This window comes from Enhydra lutris, unplaced genomic scaffold (genome assembly GCF_002288905.1).
Source record: "Enhydra lutris kenyoni isolate GAN:26980312 unplaced genomic scaffold, ASM228890v2 scaffoldscaffold40, whole genome shotgun sequence".
Classification (NCBI taxonomy): domain Eukaryota; kingdom Metazoa; phylum Chordata; class Mammalia; order Carnivora; family Mustelidae; genus Enhydra; species Enhydra lutris.
The window spans coordinates 7,308,195-7,331,673 of NW_019154124.1; the positions used below are offsets into that span (position 1 = coordinate 7,308,195).

The 23,479-nt window shown below is 42.1% G+C and overlaps 1 protein-coding gene across 1 annotated transcript in view; it reads right to left on the bottom strand.

The window, feature by feature from the left end:
• LOC111155266 (membrane associated guanylate kinase, WW and PDZ domain containing 2) overlaps positions 1 to 23,479 on the bottom strand; it is a 1,380,110-nt gene that overhangs the window by 132,727 nt on the left and 1,223,904 nt on the right. Inside the window, 1 exon segment of the mRNA XM_022515392.1 lies at positions 21,224 to 21,472. Coding sequence (XP_022371100.1) covers positions 21,224 to 21,472 — 249 coding nt within the window.

Consider the following 23,479-nt stretch of genomic DNA (forward strand, 5'->3'; position numbering starts at 1 on the left):
AGGGGCGGGGAAACTGGACAGTTCCTCAGATCCCTTTTACTTGGGACTTCACATCATGGTGTCATTCCTTGATTTGAAGTCATTTCTTTGGGCATTAGAAATACATTTGAAATGAAATTTAAAAATACACTTAAAAACACATACAGCTGGTATTTGGATGATTTGCTATTTTGAATTATTCATGCCTCTAACTTCCCTCCATTACTGTGGATCATTTAGAATCTACCGGGCAAAAAACCCCAAATGTTTCAAAACATAGATTTCATACACACACACACACACACACAGGCACGCACGCACACACACATTTTACGAGCTCAATAGCAATAAAAACTAAAACAATAAGTTATCATTTGTTAATTTCCAGGCACTGTGCTAAGCACTTATTTTAAATCTTACAGCAACAGTATGATATAGCTATAAAGTAAAACAATCATGCTTATTTTTTGTCAAGAAAACAAAGAAGTGTCAAAGCCAGATTTCAAATCTATGCCTGTGGCTTCAAACTTTCAGGTTACTCTCTCCTTTTTTTGATCTATGCCAGGTTGGAAGCAATTTGAATTATGAGGACGGAGGGAATGGCTGGTAAGGTTTAGCTTAGGAAAGCGTGCTGCTTGAGATTTTTGAGATGAAAGTTTCATTGTAACCAGATTTATTTGCTTATGATGACAACTCTTAGTTTCAAGGCCATTTTCACTTTACCATGGCAGGTAGAATAAAAACTAAACTAAAATAATAAAAACTAAAATGAAATAATGAAAACTGAAATCAGTCCTACGGTAGCCACTTAGAATGACTGAGTGGCTTACATAAAATTTGACTGAGTACACAATTTAAAAAGGTCTGCCCATAATTGCAAGTATCTGACATAGTTTTGTTAAAATTGTTTTCTATTGGCATTTACTTTAATAAAAACAGTGCTTGAAACTCTTGGCAGCTGGAGACAGCTTTACTTTTCCCTTACCAGCATTTTCCCTACATGTGTAAGTATACTGATCGTTGATGTACAACAAATCATTGACAAAGGGTGTGCTCGCAGAGGATTCTCTCTGAAAACAAGATGCAGTTCCATTTGCTCAGTTATAAGGTCTACAGAGCTTATGACCCAAGTGCTTTCTGTGCATTGCTAATGGAATTACAGAGCATGGAAGAGGCCCTGACCTTGGTTTCTATTATTGGGATGAATGGTACTCGTTAATTCTCTGGGAATTGATGACTAAGGTAACTGTCGGAGCACAGTCCATTGAGACAGCATGCCTTCCAGACATCATCTGTCAGGCAGCAACATGAATCAAGCCTTTGGACCAGTCTTCTTGACAGTGCGCTAAGGATCCACAGATATTTGGGAGAAGTTGCAATATGTCATGTGGCTTTGAACATACTGACATTTGGGAAGGAGACAATGTACCATGACTTAGAAATTTCCCCTTTAACTGCAAATCACATAAAGTATGGAAAAAGAAACTCATCTTTTTTTTTTTTTTATTTCTTTGTGGGTAAAACACTATGGTACATGTATATTTTATATTATAAAATTTCATATTTTTGATTTTATATTTTCCTGTAGATGAACTGTTTGGCCCTACTCAACCACAGCACTGTTGTTTTAGGGGGGCTGTTCAGAGACAGTCACTGGATTGGATGCTAAGTTTGTTCAAAAGGTCGGGAGTCTCTGGGTCTTTGGTCACAGTACTAGAGGATACAGTGGTCCTCCCTTTTTGCAGCTGGCTTTTCTTTTGGGACTTTTGTATGGTTTATCCAGGCTCCTTCAACCATTGGCTAACCAATGAATTCTTGAATTTTACCTTGGGTTTATTCCCATAAAGAAGATGAGACAGTTGCCTGGATGACTTTTCTTGCTTCTGGATTTTTCCTGAAATTTTTGGTGATGGTTTCTTCTTGAAATTCTCAGCTGCATCTGAGGGAAAGGCCTCCCTATTTCCCCCCTCCATGTTTCTTTGTTGTTTTTTATATATTATATTTCAGAGAAGGAAAACCTGTGACTTAAATTTATATTTAATTACCTCCTTGTTCATCGATCCACAAAGTGGAATTGTAGATGGAGGTGGAGGAAAGCACTAGATATGGAAAGTGGATTCTGCGTCAATCATGTCAAACTTATAAGCAAGAAGTTTCTGAAATGAGTGTGACAAAAGTAAATACTTCAAAGGCAATCAATAGCATAAACTCTTATTGGCTCACAACTCCATTAATTTGTGAAGGTTATACAACATGCCATTAGCTTAAAGAGGCATGGAAGGTTAGTCTGGGTTTAAAATCTGTGACCTGATAGGAAAAGAAGTATGTGTGCGTGAGTGTGTGTGAGTGTGTGTGTGTGTGTGTGTGTATGTGTGTTCAATTGGAAGATTCCAGTTGCTTTTCTTAAAATAATCTGTGACGAAGACTTACTGTCTAGTTTCAGAACTGTGGGTTGGGACAAGAGGATCAGTTACTCCTTTTATTACACATTTCTGTAGGGCACCATCTTATTAACAGGTCCAGGCCTTGGTGCAGTTTGGAAGAGAAAAACAAAACAACACATGGCATCTGGTCTCAAAAGCTCACAACCTAGTTGGGGACATTCATATAAAAATACAACAAAAGTAGCAATTCCATGGTAATGTAACAGGCGACAAGAGTAGAGAAGAGGTGTGAATTATTGAGTCCACGTGTGGACTCAGAGCGGCAAGGAAAAAGGAGGGTCATTCTAGGGAAGAGGACACATAGTGTCCAAGACTAAATGGCAGCTCCCTTAGTGAAAAACTCATGGTGGCACACAGGGACCTATCATATCCATGGAGGAAGAAGAGAGGAAAGATGCTTTGAATGTGGGATCCCTCTTGCCTTCACAATTCTTGTTTCCCTCCCTGCGATCCCTGATTTGATGCCTTTAGCCAGCTCCTCTAGATGGACCCTGAACATACAGGAACAGAAGAGCATAGAGCAAGGGTTTAACCACTTTAACCCGTGGTGCAGAATCCTGTTCTCCTGCCTTCAGAAACCTGAGCTGAGTATTTATTCCTTATTTTCCATGTCTCCTTCTTAGAAATCTGGGATAAGCGTGTTCTTTTGTGACATATCCATTCAGTTAGATGTTGTCCCTTCCTGGAATGTGACAGAGTGTCCTTCAAAAGAGTGTTTCTTGGTCATCAAGAGGTGAAGATGTGGCAAAAACATGTGTTTGATATTTTAAAAAAGCTGGCAGTAAAATTAAGAAAAAGCTGACTTGTTTTCCCCCTAAAAGTCTGTGAAATTTGATTTCCAAAAATGAAAACGTCTTCCCTGACATTCATAGCCAACTGAGTTGTAAGACCCAAAAATCGAGCAGCTGGTGTTTTAAGTACTGCATATTCCAAAAGTGCACTCCCCACCCCCCTGAACCATTAGTCATTCTCTTGTGGTTGAACAGTTTAGTTACCCTGTACTTGGTAATAAGCAGATGGTCAGACGGGAGAATGGGAAGGGAAGCCCATCACTGGCAATTTGGAAAGCCCAGCCAAACTCAGGTTTCCGAGGGCAGAAAGCACCATGTAGAAAGTATTAACTACATGGCTGGAAAGCAAGGAACACTTGTCGGCTGTATCTTGCCCCTCTATGTTTTTATTTTGCACCTATTAAAAAAAAAAAATCCCTTAGCTAAGTACTGAGAGTGGATTGGTAATCTAAAGAAAATTGCATTGCTTTAGGAATTGTAATTAGCTGTAACCTGATGGGTCATATTGCACTGGGCCCTGGAAATTACGTGGTTGATCTTATATAGATACAACCATAATTTATTCCCTCCTTATATCACTCTGTTGTTTTTGTGTCTTCGGTGGAAGATGTAAATGAAAACATGTTATAGTTACCAAGGAAAATTATCACAAAGGTGGGGGGTAGGGAAGGAGAAAAATAATCCCTTTTTCTTGTGGCTTCATTTTTTTATCCCCATGCACATCACTAGTAGAGGTAGTCCAGATCATTTTTAAGTATATTGAAGATCCTTAATTTTGCACATATTGACTCAAGAATGCTAAATATGACCTTAATTCTGTTGTGGACATTATGTAATTAATCACTCTTTATTGAGTCATCTACAAAGCAAATGTTCTTCTTTATCTGTCTTTAAACAGACTTTAATATATACCACCCTATTTCAAGGAATTTATGTGTTTTTGATAAATGTCCTTCATAATCTGACAGTGTCTAGACATTAGAATGGCAGGAACCAAAGAAACTTCAGAATAGTCGTGATTCTCAAGTCTGTCACTGGCCAGGAGGGTAAGCGTGTGAGAGAATGAGGAGCTGAACAGACAGAATGGAAAAACAGTTCTACTTCTAGATACTTAAGCCTTTATCTTCTGTGGAGGTCTTCTCATTCCATGGTATATCCTACAGACTCAATTTTTACCTTGCTAATAGGTAGCTGGGACATTCTTTTTGACCTGTTTTGGTCTGAAAGTTACTGTCGAAAATTTGATCTCCTAAGTCAAATATCAACCCTGTCAGCATTTTTTTTGCAATCCCCCAAAAAAAACCTGATAAAGAAATACATTTCCGTTACTTAGTAAACATCAGGAACCCAGGATTCTCTAGTCAAGGAGTAGATGGAGAAAGTTCTATGTTGTTCACCTTGATTGATTTTCAAGAGTAAAATTGTATAGCTTTTAGCAAGTTTTGCTTACAAATAACCAAACGGCAAACTGATTCAGTAATAATAGAAAAAAGTTGAGAGAGTTACTAATATTAAAATATGATAAAAGGTCTCTTCCCTGCCAAGCAGAAAAAAACAAGTTGTTTTACTCCTTTATGAAAACAGTCACAATGTTGGCTGTTTTCTCAGAACTACCACATGGTGGTAATACACCCCCCATCCCAAACAAGCAAATCTACCTTTCAAAGGGTTAGGTGCTAGCTTTATGACAAACTGAGTTCTGGAATAAGGAGGTTCCTTTTTATTTACAATTTAATTGCAGGAGCTTTGTCCAATCATTACTAGAAAATACTGGATTAGTCTATAAAATGAGAAAATCATATAAAAATTTCAAAACTCACATCATGATGTAAAAGGGACAAAGTAAACAGTAAATAACTGTTTCCTAGTGGTTGGAAACCTCTTCTAATTAAAACAATTTAATTCAAGTAATTCATGCGCAAATTAAAAGACAACCAAAATAAAATGTTTGTAAGCAAGAAACCTTAGTCTCCTGCCCCAATCCTCTAATGTCACTTCTAGCGACTCAAAGGCAAACATTTAAAGTCTGTCAGCTGTTTCTTCTTCACATTTCTAAATTATAGTCTCATACTATAGGCTACTTCTTAATTTGTCAACTAGAGCCAAATCTATTGACTTCCTATTGTGATAGAGGCTTTGGCACTCTCACCCTGCAACCCACCTCCTCTCCTCATCCCAATATAGTTTTTTTTTTTAAGATTTTATTAATTTTTTTTTACTTATTTGACAGAGAGAGAGAGAGAGAGAGAGAGATCACAAGTAGGCAGAGAGGCAGGCAGAGAGAGAGGGGGAAGCAGGCTCCCCACTGAGCAGAGAGCCTGATGTGGGGCTTGATCCCAGGGCCCTGAGATCATGACCTGAGGTGAAGGCAGTGGCTTAACCCACTGAGCCACCCAGGCGCCCCCCAATATAGTTTTATCACTAGTTGTAGTTAAACCAGTTCTCACTGTTTGTAGTCTTACCATGTAACTATTGCTCACTGTAGTGTTTTGTGATTCCATTTCTTTCCCTACACAATTTTCCTCCCTCCCACCCTGAATCATGTTTCTGATTGTGTCCTTGCTCCCCCCATGTCTATAATATGCTGATTGTTTCCTGTTTCCCCCAAAGCTGCTCAAGTCATGATGAGTTGAGGACGGGGTGGGGGAGCGACCTCCCTCCCTTGGGTAGGTCGGTTTCTCTCAAGTTGTGCTGCTCAGTGATATTCAAGGGATTCCTGTTGCCCTCCAATGTGGGATGTATGCTTCTGTAACCCCTGGGAACCCTTTTTGGATTCACTCTCTCATTTTGCTTGAGTACATCCTACAGTATCTTCCTAAGAAAATGAGAAAACATGCAGGGGAGAAAATAATTTGTCAGTATTTAATGTTTGAAAATGTCTTCACTTTTACCTTCTCTTTTGACTGAATTCTAACTAAAATTCTAGATTATATGAAATTACAGATTTGAAAAAATCAATTTTCCTCAGAATTACAGGTATTACTCCTCTGTTCTCTGGTATCCAGCATTGCTACTAAGAAGTCTGAATCCATTAGGATTTTTGTTTCCTGTATGTGATCTTTTTATTTCCCCTTTTCCTTTTGGAAATGTTAAAGGTTGTCTCTGTATTTTTTGGGTTCTAAAGTTTCACAATGATGCATTGTGCTGTACTTCTTTCCAGTCTGGAGACTTGTTTCTTTTAGTTTTGGTTTTGGGAACTTTCATTATAGTACTTATTTTTTTTTTTTTTTTTAAGATTTTATTTGTCTGTCTATCTATCTACCTATCTATCAGAGAGAATGAGAGAGCACGTACAAGCAATGAGAGTGGCAGGCAGAGGGAGAAACAGTCTCCTGGCTAAGCAAAGGAGCCTGATGTGGGGCTCAATCCCAGGACCCTGGGACCATGACCTGAGCTGAAGGCAGATACTTAACCATTGAGCCACCCAGTCAGCCCTCATTCTAGCGTTTCTTTGATAACTTTCAATACGTTTCTTTGCTCTCTCTTTCTGAAACTCTTATTGGCTAGATATTGGTTTCCTGGGTTGATCTGTCAATTATCACTTCTCTCATACTTTATCTTTCTCTTTGTCCTAATCCTGTGTAACTTCCTTTACTCTTCCTATCAATCCTTCTACTGAATTTTTCATTTCAGCTACGATATTTTCAATTTCTAAGAATTCTTTCTTGAATCATAATATTCTTTTTTGTAGTATTCAATTTTATTACAAAATAAAAAATCGTAAGGTTGTAATATCTTCTCATATCTATGTATATGAGGGAGATGGTTTTGAAGCTTTCTTTTGTGCCCTTGGTTATCTCCATTTCTTCTAGTATTCTTTCATCATTGTTTCTTCGCTTGGTTGTTTTCTACTTTAAAAATGAGCATTTCACATTTGGTGGTCATGGTTGTTGTGTTCCATTCTGTCCTGAGCTTTTTAAGTTCTGAGCTGCTGAATTTCTAAAGAAATGAGAAGATCTGTATGATCCATTTCTCCTTTTGGTTTCCTCTGTCCTGCAAAATGAGTTGCCACATTTTTGTCTTTATTATTTTTTTTAAGATTTTATTTATTTATTTGACAGAGAGAGATCACAAGTAGGCGGAGAGGCAGGCAGAGAGAGAAGGGGAAGCAGGCTTCCTGCTGAGCAGAGAGCCTGATGTGGGGCTCCCCCATGATGTGGGACCATGACCTCAGCCAAAGACGGGGGCTTAACCCACTGAGTCACCCAGGTGCCCCCACATTTTTGTCTTTAAAATATCTTCCTCACTCATGCTCATTGCTTTCTTCTTCATTTACTCCCATTTATTTGGTGTCTGAGCAACAGGAAGGGATAAGCATGTTCTCATTTTACCACCACTAATTAGAAACTGGAAATATCTTTTATAAATTTAAATCAGTGGTTGCAATCAGAATTTTAGTATACCAGTTAGAAATTTGGAATCTATTTGGAAAATAAAAAATATCAATAATTTATGTACCCAAACTTCAAAAGTCCTATTGCCTTCAGTAGCCCTGACAGGTAAAAATATTAAAAAAAACCCCAACTGTTTCTTTTTAAGAGCTGAGAAAATGTCATAAAATTACATTTCATCAATCCCAGGTATTGGGTTAAAAATGTTCAATAAAACCACACTTTTTTCCCCTTTCTGTATCTTTTGACTGCTTTTTGAGACTTCACACCCATCAATGTACTTGGCTTTCAGTGATTTCTCAGCAGGCCCAGTAGAAATGGTTGATAGTTACAAGCAGGTGTTGCTGACAAGTCATGTTTCTCATTTTTACAGATGCAGTGTATTCTATCTCTGCCATCTCTTTTTTCCTTTTATAGCTTCTGAAATTGTGTTTTGTAAAAAGTCACTTGGCTATCTTCACACAGTTTCCCTGTTACAATAGGTAAATGTCAAAAGCAATCAGGTACAGTATCAGCTTTTCATTGTATTCCCCTAAGCCCTCTGATAGATAATAACTTCTCGCAATATTTTCTTAATGTAAACGGAAATAGATACTAACCCAGGCAAATGATCCCTCCTGAGCCAGCTGTCCTTTTCAATATGTTATCCAGAAGATTACATGAATATTTATGGGGTCTCCAGTTTCCCACAGAAGCCAAAGTTCCATGAATGGGGTATATCATGTTTTAACTTGAAATAATGCAATTTTGCAGGACTGGATAAAACTAAATATGAAAGGGCCCTTAAGCCTTGTGGTCAGGAATGAGGAGATCTTGATCACATATAAATTTCGAAAACAACTGTGTGACCCGTGAGTGGCCAAGTAAATCATGCCAGACTTTCCTTATTTGAAAAGGAGGCTATCTCTCACAATTTTTATTTTGTAGCCTTCTCTTTCTTCTCCCAACACTGCATATTTTAACTTCATTTAGATTTCTGCTTACGTGACTTTCTCTCACCCCTTGCATTTAAAACTTAGTGACTCTATGTGTTTTCAGTTCTACTAAGCAGACATATGTCTCCATAATTAATTTCACCTGAGATCATCATCATAAAATGAGTTTTATTACCCTAACATGAGAAATGAGTGAGAAATGAAAAATGGAAGGCGAAAGAGCCTGAAAATGTATTTTGTTGTCCACAGCGAAATACCAATTACACGCTAGAGGGAAGAGACCGGGAGTGACAAAGCGCATCCCCGAAGATGGAAGGAAGGCCCAAAATACATGTGGAAAGCCCTGCGACATCATTAGTCTTTAGGGAAGAAATGCAAATGCAAACCAAAATGAGACATCGCTACACACCTACTGGAATGGCTAAAATTCAAATCACAACGATGACGAGAAAGCCTGGAAAGAAGTCCTCACACGGGATGTAGACCATCTGGAACCCTCATATGGGGGAATACAAAATGGTACCCCAGTTTGGAAACCAACTGAACCAGCAACCCTGCTCTGACGTACTTACTCAAGTGAAAATTCTTTCCATGCTAAAACCTAAATGAAAAGTTTCATAGCTGTTTTATTCACAATCACACAAACAGTTAAGGGTGTGAAAGGCTTCAACAAGGGAATGGATGACGAGACCACGGTGCATCCGCTGAGCGGAGGACTCTCACCAGGGCGGACCCGTGAGGCAAAAGGGATGAATATAAAGCGGAAGAGGCCAGACTACAAAGGCCAGGTACTGCGTGATTCCATTTTTATGGGAATAGGCAAAACTAGAACGGAAAACAAATCTGTGGTGGTTGGGGGTCAGGAGTGGATGGAGGGGCTGACTTCACTGTGGCAGTAGTTGTAGAACTAAATGCATTTGTCAAGACTTACAGCTTATAGCCTAAAAGGGATGCCACTTAGGATCTATGATTAAACCTTAAAAGTGGGAGAAAGAGTGAAAAAGCAGGGAGAGATCAAGAGAAGGTTTGGGATGGAAATGAATAGAAGGAAGTAAAAAAGAAGTGTGTCAAGTAAGTAGGAGGCAGGAGATAGGGAGGGGAGAGTGGGGTGTCTAGGAAGCCTTCAGAGGGGAAACCCTGCCTCGTCTTTGTTTTAATGATGAATTGGACTTCTCCAGGGGGGTGAGGATGGAGAGGGCACCGAAGTCACAGGCCACGTGACTTGGCAAAGGCACTGATGTGTGCATTAGCAGAGTCTGTACTGTGGGTGTGAGAGTGCAACAAGCACACACAGGGAGACGGGATCAAGGTAGGAGGAGACAAACTGTGGAAGGCTTATTGGTTGTGCCAGGGGCTGGGAATTGATTTTCACAGCCACAAGAGAAGCCACTAATGGATCAGGAAAGGTAAGTGATATTATCAGACTAGTTGTTGTAGACAGAGTGCCATGGTAACATGTGAAGGGTGGCTAGGAGGGTGGTGAGAAGGCTGGAGGCAGGGAGGGCACCTAGAGGCCACTACTGTGCTCCAGCGCAGGCCTGCAATGTTTGATTTGCTGTCCGACGTGTGGCCACTATTTAAATTAATGGAAATGAAAGGCAATAAAATTTTTATTCCTCGGGGCATCTGGGTGGCTCAGCCTCTGCTTTCAGCTCAGGTCATGATCCCAGGGTCCTGGGATCGAACCCCGCATCGGGCTCTCTGCTCAGCAGGGAGCCTGCTTCCTCTTCTCTCTCTGCCTGCCTCTCTGCCTACCTGTGATCTCTCTCTCTCTGTCAAATAAATAAATAAAAAATCTTAAAAAATTATTTTTTGTTCCTCAGCCACGGTAACCTTATTTCAAGTGCTCCAGAGCCACATGTGACTAGTGGCTGTAGTACTGGGTAGGGCAGCATAGAATACCGCCATCATCGAGGGAAGTTCTACTGCACTGTGCTGATCTAGAACCTCTACTAAGGCTAATGTAATGGCAGCCAAGATGGCCTGATGGATCTAAGTTTTATATCTGGAAAGAATTTTGGGGTAAGAGCTTGCCTTAGTCTCGCAACAGTGGATATGCAGTTGTGTATAAATCTGGCTAAGATCAGCTCAGGTACCTGGAGGCCTGCTTTAAATCTTGTGATCTGATACTCTGATTGGAATTGCGAGCTCCACCTGTCAGTCTTCTGTTGGCCCCTTAGGGAAGGTCAGTATCAGTGGCTAACAAGATGCTATAGACTAGATATTTGTGTTCTCCCCAAATTTATAGGTTGAAACCTAATCCCCAAAGAGATGCTCTTTGGAGGTGGGACCTTGGGACGTGATCAGGTAGAAGCAGAGTCCTCCTGAACAGTATCAGGGCCCTTATGAAAGGGATCCCAGAGAGTTCCCTGGCCCCCCTTCTGCCATGTGAGGTCACCGCGAGAAGATGCTTGATTATGAACCAGGAAGCTGGTATTCACCAGATAGCAGATCTGCGGCACCTTGATATTGAACTTCCAGTCTCCAGAACTATGAGAAATAAATTTCTATTGTTCTGTTGTCTGGGCCACCAGACCGTGGTATTCTGTTACAAAACACTGGGCAACCAGGTTTTATTGTATTTTAATTTCATCAAGTACCTACAAGAATATATGTTTTTTCATCTTGCTGTTCATCTAGCAATTCTATAACACATTCAAATGAAGATTTCTAAGTTGGACTATTCTTCTACCTCATGTTATCTCAATTGCTCTGTGTCAGAGAACCAGAAGGGCCCATCTTTTAAATGATGTGCTCTTCCTTGTTTCCTAAAAGACCTCATGACAAACCCATACATATACACTTTATGATGAACAGTCTTTGAACATAAGGTTTTGGTTCTACCCTCGAGAGAAGATGGGTTTCTTTGGTTGCTCAACATCTGGGCATATTTGTGGAGCAAACCCTATAGAAATAGGATCTGGGAGAGATCACCCTGGAAAATGAAAATGCCAATAGCAGGCCCCATTGCTTAGTTAATTTTCTTTTTAGCACTATACACCTTAGGAATGCCTAGAGATCATCACCCAGAAGAGACTAACTGATTAAGCTCTAGAAGTGTTTCCAAGAAAACATTTGGGAAGAAACCCAGCTTACAGAGCAAAATCATGGGTGGTCAAAATGAATAAATAAAAAGAGCTTCCACCAGGATTTGGTGCAACTGAAAATAGTTTGGGGACAGGTACTCCCTAAGTCCTTGATGAAAGCTGGGGCTCAAAAAAGAAATACTATTCATCCCATTCTGAGTGGGAAAAATATCCATTTATAACACTCTTTCCACATAGCTGAAAAATGGTGATAAATAACAATCCTGTGTTCACTTAACAACATGCTTTTAAATTGATTGCATATGTGAAAATAGCTTTTCTTAAGGGGTTGACTGTTGGGAAAAAAAGAAGAAAAATAAGATTACAGAGAATTTAATTTAAGGGGGCCTTGAATATGTTATTAAGAGAGTGTGCTTCTGCAGAAGTGACCTGTGGGCTTAGAATTCATTTGAACCCCATGGGGAGTGATGGACATTTTGCACTGGTGGAGGTTGATCTAGTACCTTAAGTCTGGGCTCTCTTCGTCGTTACCATCTCCCTGTACTGGTTAGTGAATACTAAGGAGGTGGGTGCACGATGTAAGCCATGAAGAAACAGCTCCTGATCACCCATTTGCCCCACTTTTAAGACAACCAAGTAGCTGAAGGTAAGAAAACATTCACCCATGCACCTTCTGCTGCTGCCTAGAGAGTCTCTGAACACAATAACAAAATCTCTCCTGAAAAATTATTCGCTGGTGGGGAAAACTTACGATTTATAAGCTCTAGTCAAATGATAAGAAAAATGGGTCTAGAATTTTAAAAAAATGCTCTGTGAGCACTCAGATTTTTTGATAGGTTACACTGCTCTTCTCTTTGAAAACAGAAAAGAATGATGGTGTTTCTCTGTGGACTTACTCTTACAATTAAATGATCTTGAAATCTGTTAGCACTAAGAGAGTACCATCTTTATGATCATCTTTCCATTTTAGTTAATAGATGGCTCGGTGTTCAGATATCAGTACTCAGAATTTGACGTAACATCTTTTTGTGTTTGCTCATCTGCTTCCTTGTAGGACCTCAGCAGCCAGGTTTTAGCTTGGGATCAAAACTAGTCATGCTCCGGATTGAGAGAATGGAATTTAATCAATAGGTCCTATTCATCCTGGTTTGAGCTGGGTCTGATCCTCTCAAGAAGCAATGTGATTGAGAAGTTGTTCAGTTGGAACTGGAATGGGTTGCTTTGTTAATGACGATTGTGAAACGAGTAACTAATTTGAAGGAATACATTTTTCCAAGGAGCTTGGGATGCCATCCAAACCCTCCTGTTTAAGGACAATATAATTATCGCTGAGGTGGTGTTCACACAGATGGGTGGTGATTCCAGGAAGAGCCAGGGCCAGGATGAGGGAAATCAGAGAGCATGCTAAGGCCACAGCCTGGCCCTTTGGAGGACAAAGGCTTTGCAACCCAGAGGCTTGAGACTAGAGGGGCTGCCCAGAGACACAGAGATGGCTCCCGTGAGCCTGATTTCTTAGAGGCCTCTCGCATATAAGACTTCACCAGGCTCTGAGCTGGCTGTTCAATCATTCACTCAGGCTGAGAACAATTGAGGAGAAATATGTATTCTGGGACATTGTTCCCGTTCTGCTTTCTTAGAGTGCAATTTCTCGTGCTGGGCAAGGACCAGCTTACATGCAATTCCTCAGCTAAGGGTTCTTTTGCTGTTCTGCCCATTCTCAGAAATACTTCTTACTACCTTGGAGGGACAGGACAGCTATAGTTAGGCACAGGGAAAGTGAGAGCAGAGCACATTCTCACTTTTACTTCCATGAGGACAGCGCTGGACCGTTATAGGAGGATCCAATCCAACCCCTCCAACATAAATTATGGGACAAATCCGTGAACCTCATGCTATTAGGAACTGTAAGAGAATCAAAGAAATGTCACCATTTCCTGCCCTTAAGGAGCTTATAATCTTATAATTCCCCTAAGGAAGCAAACCACGAACATATGCAAAGTAAAAATGACAATAATAGAGAATAACCACAGCATAATAACAGAGGAGAAGTCAAGAAGCAGTCAACAATTTAAGAGTTTACAGACAAGAATTCCATGTAAGAATTAGAGAAAACATTTCAGGGAGAAGGGGAAGGGGTCAGGCAGAGTCTTAGTAAGAGATTAAGAGTTTTTCAAGCTGCTTGTGAGAGATGCTTACTATCTGGGCAGTAGGCTGCCTCATAGGGTTACGGCGAAAATTAAACATGATGTAAGAGTCTTAGCGTGGTGCCTGGGAGAGAGCTTGGTAAAACGTATTATTGGAGAGGAGGAGCCATTCTAAGTGGCAGCCAGCAAAACACGGGCACTGGGACAAAGCAAAAGTTGTCTTTCAGGGGTGAAGTAACCAACCCAGCTTTAATGGACAGGAATTGAGAGAAGCCTTTGGTAAAAAGTGGCTGTTCATTATCTAGGGTCTTGGATATAAGAGCAGTGTGTTTACACTTTACCCTGTAGGTATTTCTTTGTTTATTTTATTTTATTTATTTGACAGACAGAGATCACAAGTAGGCAGAGAGGCAGGCAGAGAGAGAGGAAGGGAAGCAGGCTCCCTGCTGAGCAGAGAGCCCCATGCGGGGCTCGATCCCAGGACCCTGAGATCATGACCTGAGCCAAAAGCAGAGGATTAACCCACTGAGCCACTCAGGCGCCCTGTAGGTATTTCTTTTTAAAAAGATTTTATTTATTTATTTATTTGAGAGCGCGGGGGAGAGAGAGAGGGAGAGGGAGAGTGTGCGTGCGAGAGCATGTGCACACGTGGAGGGAGGGGCAGAAGGACGGGGAAACAGATTACCCACTGGGTAGGGAGCCTGCAGTCATGACCTGAGCTGAAGTCAGATGCTTAATGGACTGAACGCCCAGGCGCGCCTCCTCTGTAGATATTCCTATCATGAGTGTGGTGACCAAGGACTCGTTATAGGAAGACTGGACCGTCCATAGCAAGTGGCGTATTTGTTGATACCCTTCACGTCATTAGCAAGTGCACCCCACTCCTACCCTAGCCCCCGGCTACCTCCTGCAGCGGGAAGTAAATCTCACTAGTAAGTGTGATGAGACTGAGTTGATTTAAAACATATGTATATCGGTACAGACTACGAACACAATCCTAACTTTTTTGTATATGTGGATTTTTTGCAAGATTATGAAGACATTTGCTTATCTGATGGCCCGTGAGTTGTAATTAGAAGGCAGACACTTGAAGGAAAATTAGCATTTTATATGGTGTCCTGCACCTGCTCTGTACTTCTGTTACAGAAGCACTCACAGTAACGGTGTGGGTGATGGATACCATTATGCCTCCTGAGTGAGCTGCTCTCAGCAGAAAGCTCCGAGTAAAAACACTGGTCATCGAAGGACTCCAAAGCAGAGGTTCATTTAAGGATTAAGGGAATACAGTGTTACATGTTTCAAAACTGGTTAAGAACTCTGAAAGGAAACTTGGTTTTGCAAACCAACAAGAGATGAAGGAATGAGACTCATTTTCTAATTCCCATGTCCAGTGGCGTGGGTATGACTTAAGGACCTTTCCAGCAGTGACTTTTGGGGCTGGGAATATTGACTGGTAAAAGTTTACAATGATTTAGAGAAGATCAAGGTCCCAGCATCGGTACCAGGGGCACTGAGTACCTGTGCTTTTCAGGCAATCAATGAACAAGCCTAAGCGTGGAGGTGCGAAGAAAATCCCTTGTTACAACCTAAACCAATAAAATGTAAGATGAGGTGCTTACTGGTTACTGATAACCTAGAGACTTCATTTAGGGAAGGACTTTGTAACCCTAAGGCAATAAAAGGAGTGCGCCAGGACGCAGGTGTACCAAGACAGCCAATGCTGGTGGGGTGTGGGGCAGGACACCCTGGGGGGACCTTCCTTTTGTCTCCAGCACTCTCATTTCTTCTTTCTTAGTGTGTTACACCAAGGTTATCAGTTCACAAGTGTGCTGAGTAAATCGCCTTAAAGGGGAGCTGGTTTTGTGTCTTTAAAGTGCTTGCTTCAGATCGCTTCTTAACAGCGGGGCCGCCTTCAAAACATTATCAGAAATGAACACTACACAGGCTTAAAATGATGGCTTGAGCCAATGAAAAATATGATCCAGGCCTCAGAGGTACCCCAGGCTTTGCACACACAAACATAATGAACCTAATACTCATTTCCATGCTGATTCATGGCATCATATAATTTAGGGCTGGAAGCGGCTGTGAAGACCACCTTTCCTTATTCTTTAGATGAAGGAGCACACGGGGCGACCCCTGATGTGTTCGAGGGACACAGATGGTGGTGGATGGATAACTGGAGAGAAGCCCCAGCCTCTCGTCCAATGCACTTTGCATGGAACTAAATCGTCTTGTGTCAGGGCAACACTAAAGAAACCTCGGCTTCCTGTTTTAATTTGTATCTTCCCTGAGGTCAGGTGGCTATTCAGTGGCTGCATGGCCTAGGGGGTAAGTTTTTGGGGAAAAATCCTAAACTGGCTCACAGCTTGCCCACTTTTATTTCACTCTTTTTAGGAAACTATGCTTTAAAATGTCATAAGAAGACCTGCTAGCAAAGCTTTTGAATTTCTAGAATAACCTCTAACCTCCAGAGCCCACGGACGTCATCAAAGACTTTGAGGAAAGTCATCATGGCATTTTACTGAAGGTAACTAACTTGTTCTAGAATGTTGGATTGTGGTGGGCCTGAGGGCAAGTTAACAATGACCAAGTCTGTACTCCAAGCCGTGTCAGAGGAAGCACACATGTGGAAACAGAGAGTTGTAGCACCAGCACCAGCAGTGTGCTCACACGTGATACACTCATATCTTTTTTTTTTTTTTTAAATTTTGATGCCTCTGTAAGCCAAGAGCAGCTTGAAGGGTGTGCAGAGCCTTCTGATGTACAAAGGAAGGCCAATGGCCAGGGACTTGTGTGGGAAGGGGCTCCTTTCTAGGATGGGGACTCTAGCCTGCTGAGGGGGTTCCCTGAGGGCCCTAGCCCTCACCAGCCACTTAGGCTGCAACAGTGCCTGCCTATGACTTGGTACTTTGGGACAGGTAAGAGCACCTCCACACCTCCAGAATGATCACCAAATCCTCCCCCATCACCAGTCTCCATCTGCTCCTCTCACCTCCTTTCTCATGCACCCTAATATCTGGTGCCTGCCTCACACTCACCCTCCTCCAGAAAGGCTCAGCCCCTGATTCTGCAGCTCCAGAGGCCCCACCCCCACAGAAAACAGAGTCCAGGCTGTTAAGACAACAGGAACGAAGGCAGGAAGGGCGGGAAAGATGGTGCCCTGCTGTCCCTAACATGTCCTCCCTCGCAGCTTGTTATGGGCCTGCGTTTCGGTTTACAGACTCCCTGCACAAGCTGCCCCCCCCACTGCGGTCTCACTGCCCATGTGTGTCTACCCCATAAATGCCAACATAACCTTCCTGACAAATTACAGAAAACCAGGAGTCTGAGGGGCACTTTTATTTCATCATTTGTGCCAAAGCCTTTCCTGGGAACCTGTGGTGGGAGAGTGGGTTTGAGGCAGGTGGGGGCCAAAGCAAGCACCTACGAGGTCAGGTTATAGTTCTGTGATAGAACCCGGATGTCAGGGCCAACCTATCAACCCCACTGTGTGTGGCCACCGGGACATCATTATAGAGCAAGCCTGTGCTCCACTCGGAGTCAGAACGTTACCGAGTCTTCTCTCCCCTGTGTACACAGACCTCCATGACAAGAGAGTTCGTCAAAGGCAGGAAATGCCTTGAACGTCCCCAATATACCAAATTTCCAGTTTTGAGAAGCTTGTAAGGTTGTTTCCAATATTCTATGTTTATCAATACTATGGCAATGGACCTGTTTGCATACAAACCTTTGTTAGTGTCTTCTTAAGAATTTAAAATTCAGTTGCCTATTACCGATTACTCTTAGCCTAAGCTCTGTTCTATAAGCCATTTCGTTATTCCATGGATCTAATATTTTTAAAGATATTATTTATTTATTTGAGAGAGAGAGAGACAGAGACAGAGACAGAGAAAGAGTGAGGGAGGAGCAGAGGAAGGAGGACGAGCAGTCTTCATGCTGAGCACAGAGTCTGACATGGGGCTCGATCCCAGGATCCTGAGATCATGACCTGAGCTGAAATCAAGAGTCGGATGCTCAACCGACTGAGCCACCCAGGCACCCCACCTTGGCTCCAATTTTAAGGTCTGGAAAAAAAATACTTAATATTTTGGACAATGGGATAAAAATGCTCAGGAAACTTGCTTATTCCCACTTCATATCAGGAAGAATATTCTTGTACCTCAGACAGGGGCTTCTAAGTTCCGTCTGCTACCAAGCAGTATTTGGCCTCCTGGGTTACTGGTTTGGAAGGAAGCAGTGTGTTCCTTAATTACATTAATGAATATAAAGGGAATTTCTTCTTAATTTTTTGGGAAATAATACTTTGAAAAAAAGACGTGAGGCTTGGTAATGAGCCAGACTAAATGCCAGGTAGTAAATAAGCCAGGAACTCAACGCCCCAAGTTATCAACTGGTCGACCGCCTGGCATCCCTGGCAGAGTTTTCTCCTGGACCGAGGAAGCTATGGGAAGTAACTCCTTCTGTCACCTTCAGGGTGGTGAAATTTACACGTGGGTTCTCCACCTCTCCTGTGTTCTCTGATACAGTCCATAGAGACATATTATTTGTAGGCGATTCTAAAAGGCACAGCTTCAGGTCTGAATTTTGATGTTTCCGGTGACTTTTCTAGTTTATTGGCTAGTGAATTCTGGGGAGACTTCCAGCCTGAAGCCTCGGCAAAGAAACGCACACTCAGCTGCACTGGTGTGTCTGCCACTGCTCTCGTCCCTCCCCACTGAACCAGGCTGCAGGTGGGTGGCCGGTGGGGCAGACTGTGCTCCCAGAAGGTCAGCACGTGGATGGGGAGCTGGGCCCTCATCGGCTGCTCTGGGAGAGTCGGGGCTCTGACTCACGCCTGACGGAAGAGACTATCCGAGAAGCGGCAGCTGATGGAACAGAAAGTTAACGCTGGTCTGGACAGCAACGGTGACTTAGTGCTTACTCTGAACCAGAGCTCTTCTGAGCACTTCCCTGTACTCATTCATTTAACCCTCAGAGCAACCTCTCAACAGAGATCCTAACCTTATCTTGTCTCTACAGCCAAGGAAACTGAGGCCCAAAGAAGTCATGTGACTTCCTTAAGGTCACACAGGTAGGAGACGATGAAGCCCGGCAGTACGATTTTAGCTGGTTCACCTCTCAAAGGTGTAACAGTGCTCTGTCCGCCAACAAAGGAGGCTCAGTAGCGATGAGAAGAACCACGATCATGTTGGTGGTCTTTGGGCTCAGGTAAGACATGAAGAGAAAAATGACCCAGGCCCCAGGAATGATTGTGACTCCCGAGTCCCTGATGGTATCATGCTTTCTAGTCTCACAGAATAAAGGACTTTTGCTATTCTGACAATGGATATGTGACACGAGGAGGGCTCTTTCCCATTCATGAGGTACTTAGCCTTTCTCTTCAAAATTAGAGCTCAAAATTATAACAGAAGTTAAGTATGAAACAGCATCAGGCCCAGAAAGCTTTTAGGTGCCTGCTGCAAATTATATATTGTAAACGCTACAGGCCATCAGTATAATAACTGCTCTTCCCACAGAGCATGGGGGCAACCTGCATTTCGAACGCCTTAAATTGAAAAGAAATAAACATGTGAAAAAAGAAGGCAGGAAGCATCATGAATACATTTCCACTCTCCAGGGTGATGTAAAATAATACCATTTTGAAAATGACTAGAATTATTCTTTTGAGGTCACTCTAATGTCACTTGGTTGGAAGAAAAATTCACATTAATTGTAAGTAGCTGCACCTGTTGTTTTCCAGATCTACTTATGCATGGATTTGATTTGCAATCGAAAAAGCATCTGTGGCTTCTCTATGTGATAAGTGCATGTGTGCACACACACGCACACACACATGCACACACACGCACACGTGCGCACACACACACACACACACACACAATTCTCTATGCATTTAGTAATAACACCATCACACTTCAAAGAAACCTGAGACCTTAAATACATGTTGAATGGTTTCCTTGTGGTGGTCTACTTGGAACAGGTACAAGAGCTCTCTGAACATTTCCCCCAAGTATAAATGATTGGAACGCTGTTTATATAATTCATGAAAATCTTTAGTCTTATGTCCTTTCAATCTGGTGAATCTATCGCACTGGCAGAATCCTGCTTTTACCCTATGCTTTAAGATGGGATTTATTCCTTCATCTTATCATGCAGGGAAAGAGAAATGAAATTGTACTTTCAGATGCATGTACTTGCATTTCTGCACATACTCATTGAGGTTCAACACTTCCATAGTTTTCATTCTTGAGTTTGTCAAAGGTAACGTGAAACGGGGTCATTCTTTCCATTCAGTCCTGGAGGTGTTTTGAAAACATTAACTGTATCATAAAAAGTTCTTATTCATTCTCAATGATTTGGTTCCTTGAGTATTGTTTGACACCCCTCCCTTACCCCACATGCTAGAAATAATCAGTTATAAGAATTTTAGGACTACCACATGACCTAATTATTTTTTTGTCTCAATGCTCTCAATTTTGGTATTTCTATCCGTAATATTTTGGGCTAAATCACTTCAACATGGCAAACGAGCAAGTTTTCCTATTGCCTTTACTGTCCTACCGCCTGCTGGCAGCCAAGTAACTTCTGGAATATTGTTCCTGAAAGGAAAACCGCCAAGGAAGACTGAGGGTCTACAAGATGACCAATTGCAAGAGAAACACAACCTCTGATGATACCTGTTGTACACACTCACAGATTTGGAGGAGCCCTTGGTGAAGTCATGTACAACCCCCCATCCACTACTACCAGCCTAGGACAAGGTTCCAGGATGTTGGCACCCCAAGGACAGTTTTCATGACCTCCTGATGCTGTCTCAGGCTTCCATTCTTGCTCTCTTCCCCCGATTTCATTTTGTACAAGAACGGACTTAAAAAGCATAGGTATATATAATACTTATAAATAATATAAATAGTATAAATACTTAAAAATATATGTACTTATAATTTCCTTCCATAGTTCTCATGGACTTAGACTAGGGTCCAGATTTCTTCCCGTGGGCATGTGAAGCCCTGCGCAGCCTGGCTCCTGCCTAGTCCTCTTAGTCTCATGTCGCTCTCACGTCCATTTTGTCATCGCCACACTGGGCTTCTGTAGAGCTCTTGAACACTGAGCTCCTTCCTCGACGGCTCTCCCCCCAGATCCTTTGCATATCTGGTTTCATTCTATCAAGCGGGAAGGAGCTCTTCTCGCACCAATACTCTCACACTACTCAGTTTTATTTTCTTCCCACTATAATAGGAACAAAGAGCTTTTATGGGGGTTATGGGGTCAGGGGGACATTAGATGTGAACTTGCATTCTTTCTGAACTGAAGGTTGAGCAATGTTTGCTAATCCTACATTAAATTATATTATTTTGGCCCATAGCCTGTAAGTTCCTGGCTCCCCAGGGTGCCTACAACGGACTTCTGATCCGCACATCCAGTATCCCTACCAAGAACAGATGAGCCCAAGACCCCTTATTCAAAGGCAAGCGAAGCCATCACTTACTGATAGTGGATCCGGACTCAGGTCTGTTCAGGGAGCTGATGATGACAAAGCCGAAGCCTTCGTTCTCCTTGCGGTGAATGACCACATCGCTGGTCTGCAGACTGTGGGAGGCAAAGCCTTCAGGTGGAGAGGCATTGCTACTGGGGGCAGCGTGGTTGCTGTTGGTGTAGGTGGCGTAGTCACTGCGCGGAGAGCTGTGGTGGGTTGACACGGAGCCTGGACTCCTCCCGTTCTCTGGGCAGGGCTCCCCTGCAAAACACAGTGTGCCCGGGCACTCGGTTACGTAACAAGGGTCTTGATGAGTGCCTCTGCGTACTAGGTGCAGTTCTAGACATTAGCATCATGATAAGACTGGCTGACTGGCTTCTAGTCCTCACGAGTGTAGAGTATTTGAAGGGCTACAAACCCAGCTACAGAGCACCCAGGTCTAAGCCCCATTCCACTCTTCACGGCAAACGTAGCTAAACCCTCATCGGCTTCCTCTGTGCTGCTACTAGTTTATATTTTCCTCTTGTTAAATCTGCAACACTCCCCCCCCCCCCCCCCCCCCCCCCCCCCCCCCCGGAAACACCCCTGGTTTTTAATTTTTGGCTTTTTTTTTTTTTTTTTTAAGATATATTTATTCATTTGAGAGAGAGGGGGTGGGGAAGGGGCAGAGGGAGGAGCAGAGGGAGAGGGGAAGCAGGCTCTCCACTGAGCGTGGAGCCCCACACGAGCCTCCATCTCACGATCTGACCCTGAGATCACGGCCTAAACCAAAAACAAGAGTCAGACGCTGACCTGAGTGAGCCACCCAGGAACCCCTGGATACTGAGCTTCTTAGTTTCATAATGATAACTGATTAAAGATTACAAAACAGGAGGGCAGTATCTTAAACTGCATTGTGCGCAGGATTACTTAAAGAAATTGTGAAGACTGTATCTTCAGGGTCCACGTGTGGAAAGTGGTTTTCTTTTTTTTTAAAGGATTTTATTTATTTATTTGACAGAGATCACAAGTAGGCAGAGAGGCAGGCAGAGAGAGAGGGGGAAGCAGGCTCCCTGCTGAGCAGAGAGCCCGATGTGGGGCTCGATCTCAGGACCCTGGGATCATGACCTGAGCCGAAGCTTTTACCCACTGAGCTACCCAGGTGCCCCTGGAAAGGGTTTTTAGTAGATTTAGGAAGACTGGGCACAGGAGAGAGAAACCCAGTAAGAGTTCTAGGCCACCATTGAGCAATGCTGCTGGAGGGGTACCGTTAGTGGGGCTAACAGCCCAGGATGTCAATGTAAAGGGACCCATCATAATCACAGTTTTAGAGGCATTAATTCACTCCATGTAGGTGGAAAACATCTTTCTTAAAGGATCCTTCTTTTATTCATTTACTCTAGGATTAAATCTAACAATGAAGTCAGGCCAAGGGGATGATGAGTTTTGAATTTCTGAATGAGGTGTGGGTGGCATTGCTCATTTTTATGCTGTATTATTTCAAAATATTCTCTATTATTAGCCAGATAAACCAAACAAATACTTCCATGAGAAAACAAGCTTATTTACAGGAAGAAATGATAAAACGTTGGCAGCCAAGAGAAGCTACTTTTTAAAAATGAAAGTTCACCTGTTATTGATAAAGAATTTTGTCATTTTAACTTAATACTTAGGTTTTGGTATTCTGGTTAAAAGAACTGAAGCGGGCACCTAAAATATTGTAACTAGAAATAGGACTGTTTCATCTCATCTTACAGTTTGATTAGTTTGCTCAAAAGATGTTTCTGGAACAGAGAAACAGTGAGAAGGAAAGTAACCACAAATAATGACTCTTTTTTGGGTCTTTAGATATGGCCTCCCATTTAGAGCTCTGGTAGGTGTCTCGTATGGCAAGATAAAAATAATTAGCAAAAGTCCCAGCGAAGGCTCTTAACTTGATAAACTGCAATTCCATTCTGAAGTGAAAAATCCTTTCATTTCAAAAATCAAAAATCATTTCAAAAATCAGGGAGAAAGAACACAGACTACAAGAGAATTTTTGTTCTACTGATATGTAGAGAAAAAGGAAGGGCATTTATTCATACACTCAGATTATAAAATAGTCTTACAAAAATGTATTCATTTCTTGTTTGTAATAGCAGAATAAGATCCAGGCTGCTGCTTATTATCATTTGATAAATTTGAATTTTTCGGTAAGATTTAATTAATCAGGTTTTAATTAAAGAAGACAAATGGATGCTTTTCATCTGTAAGAAATGTATTGAGGTGAGAAAAGAACGAAATGCCAAT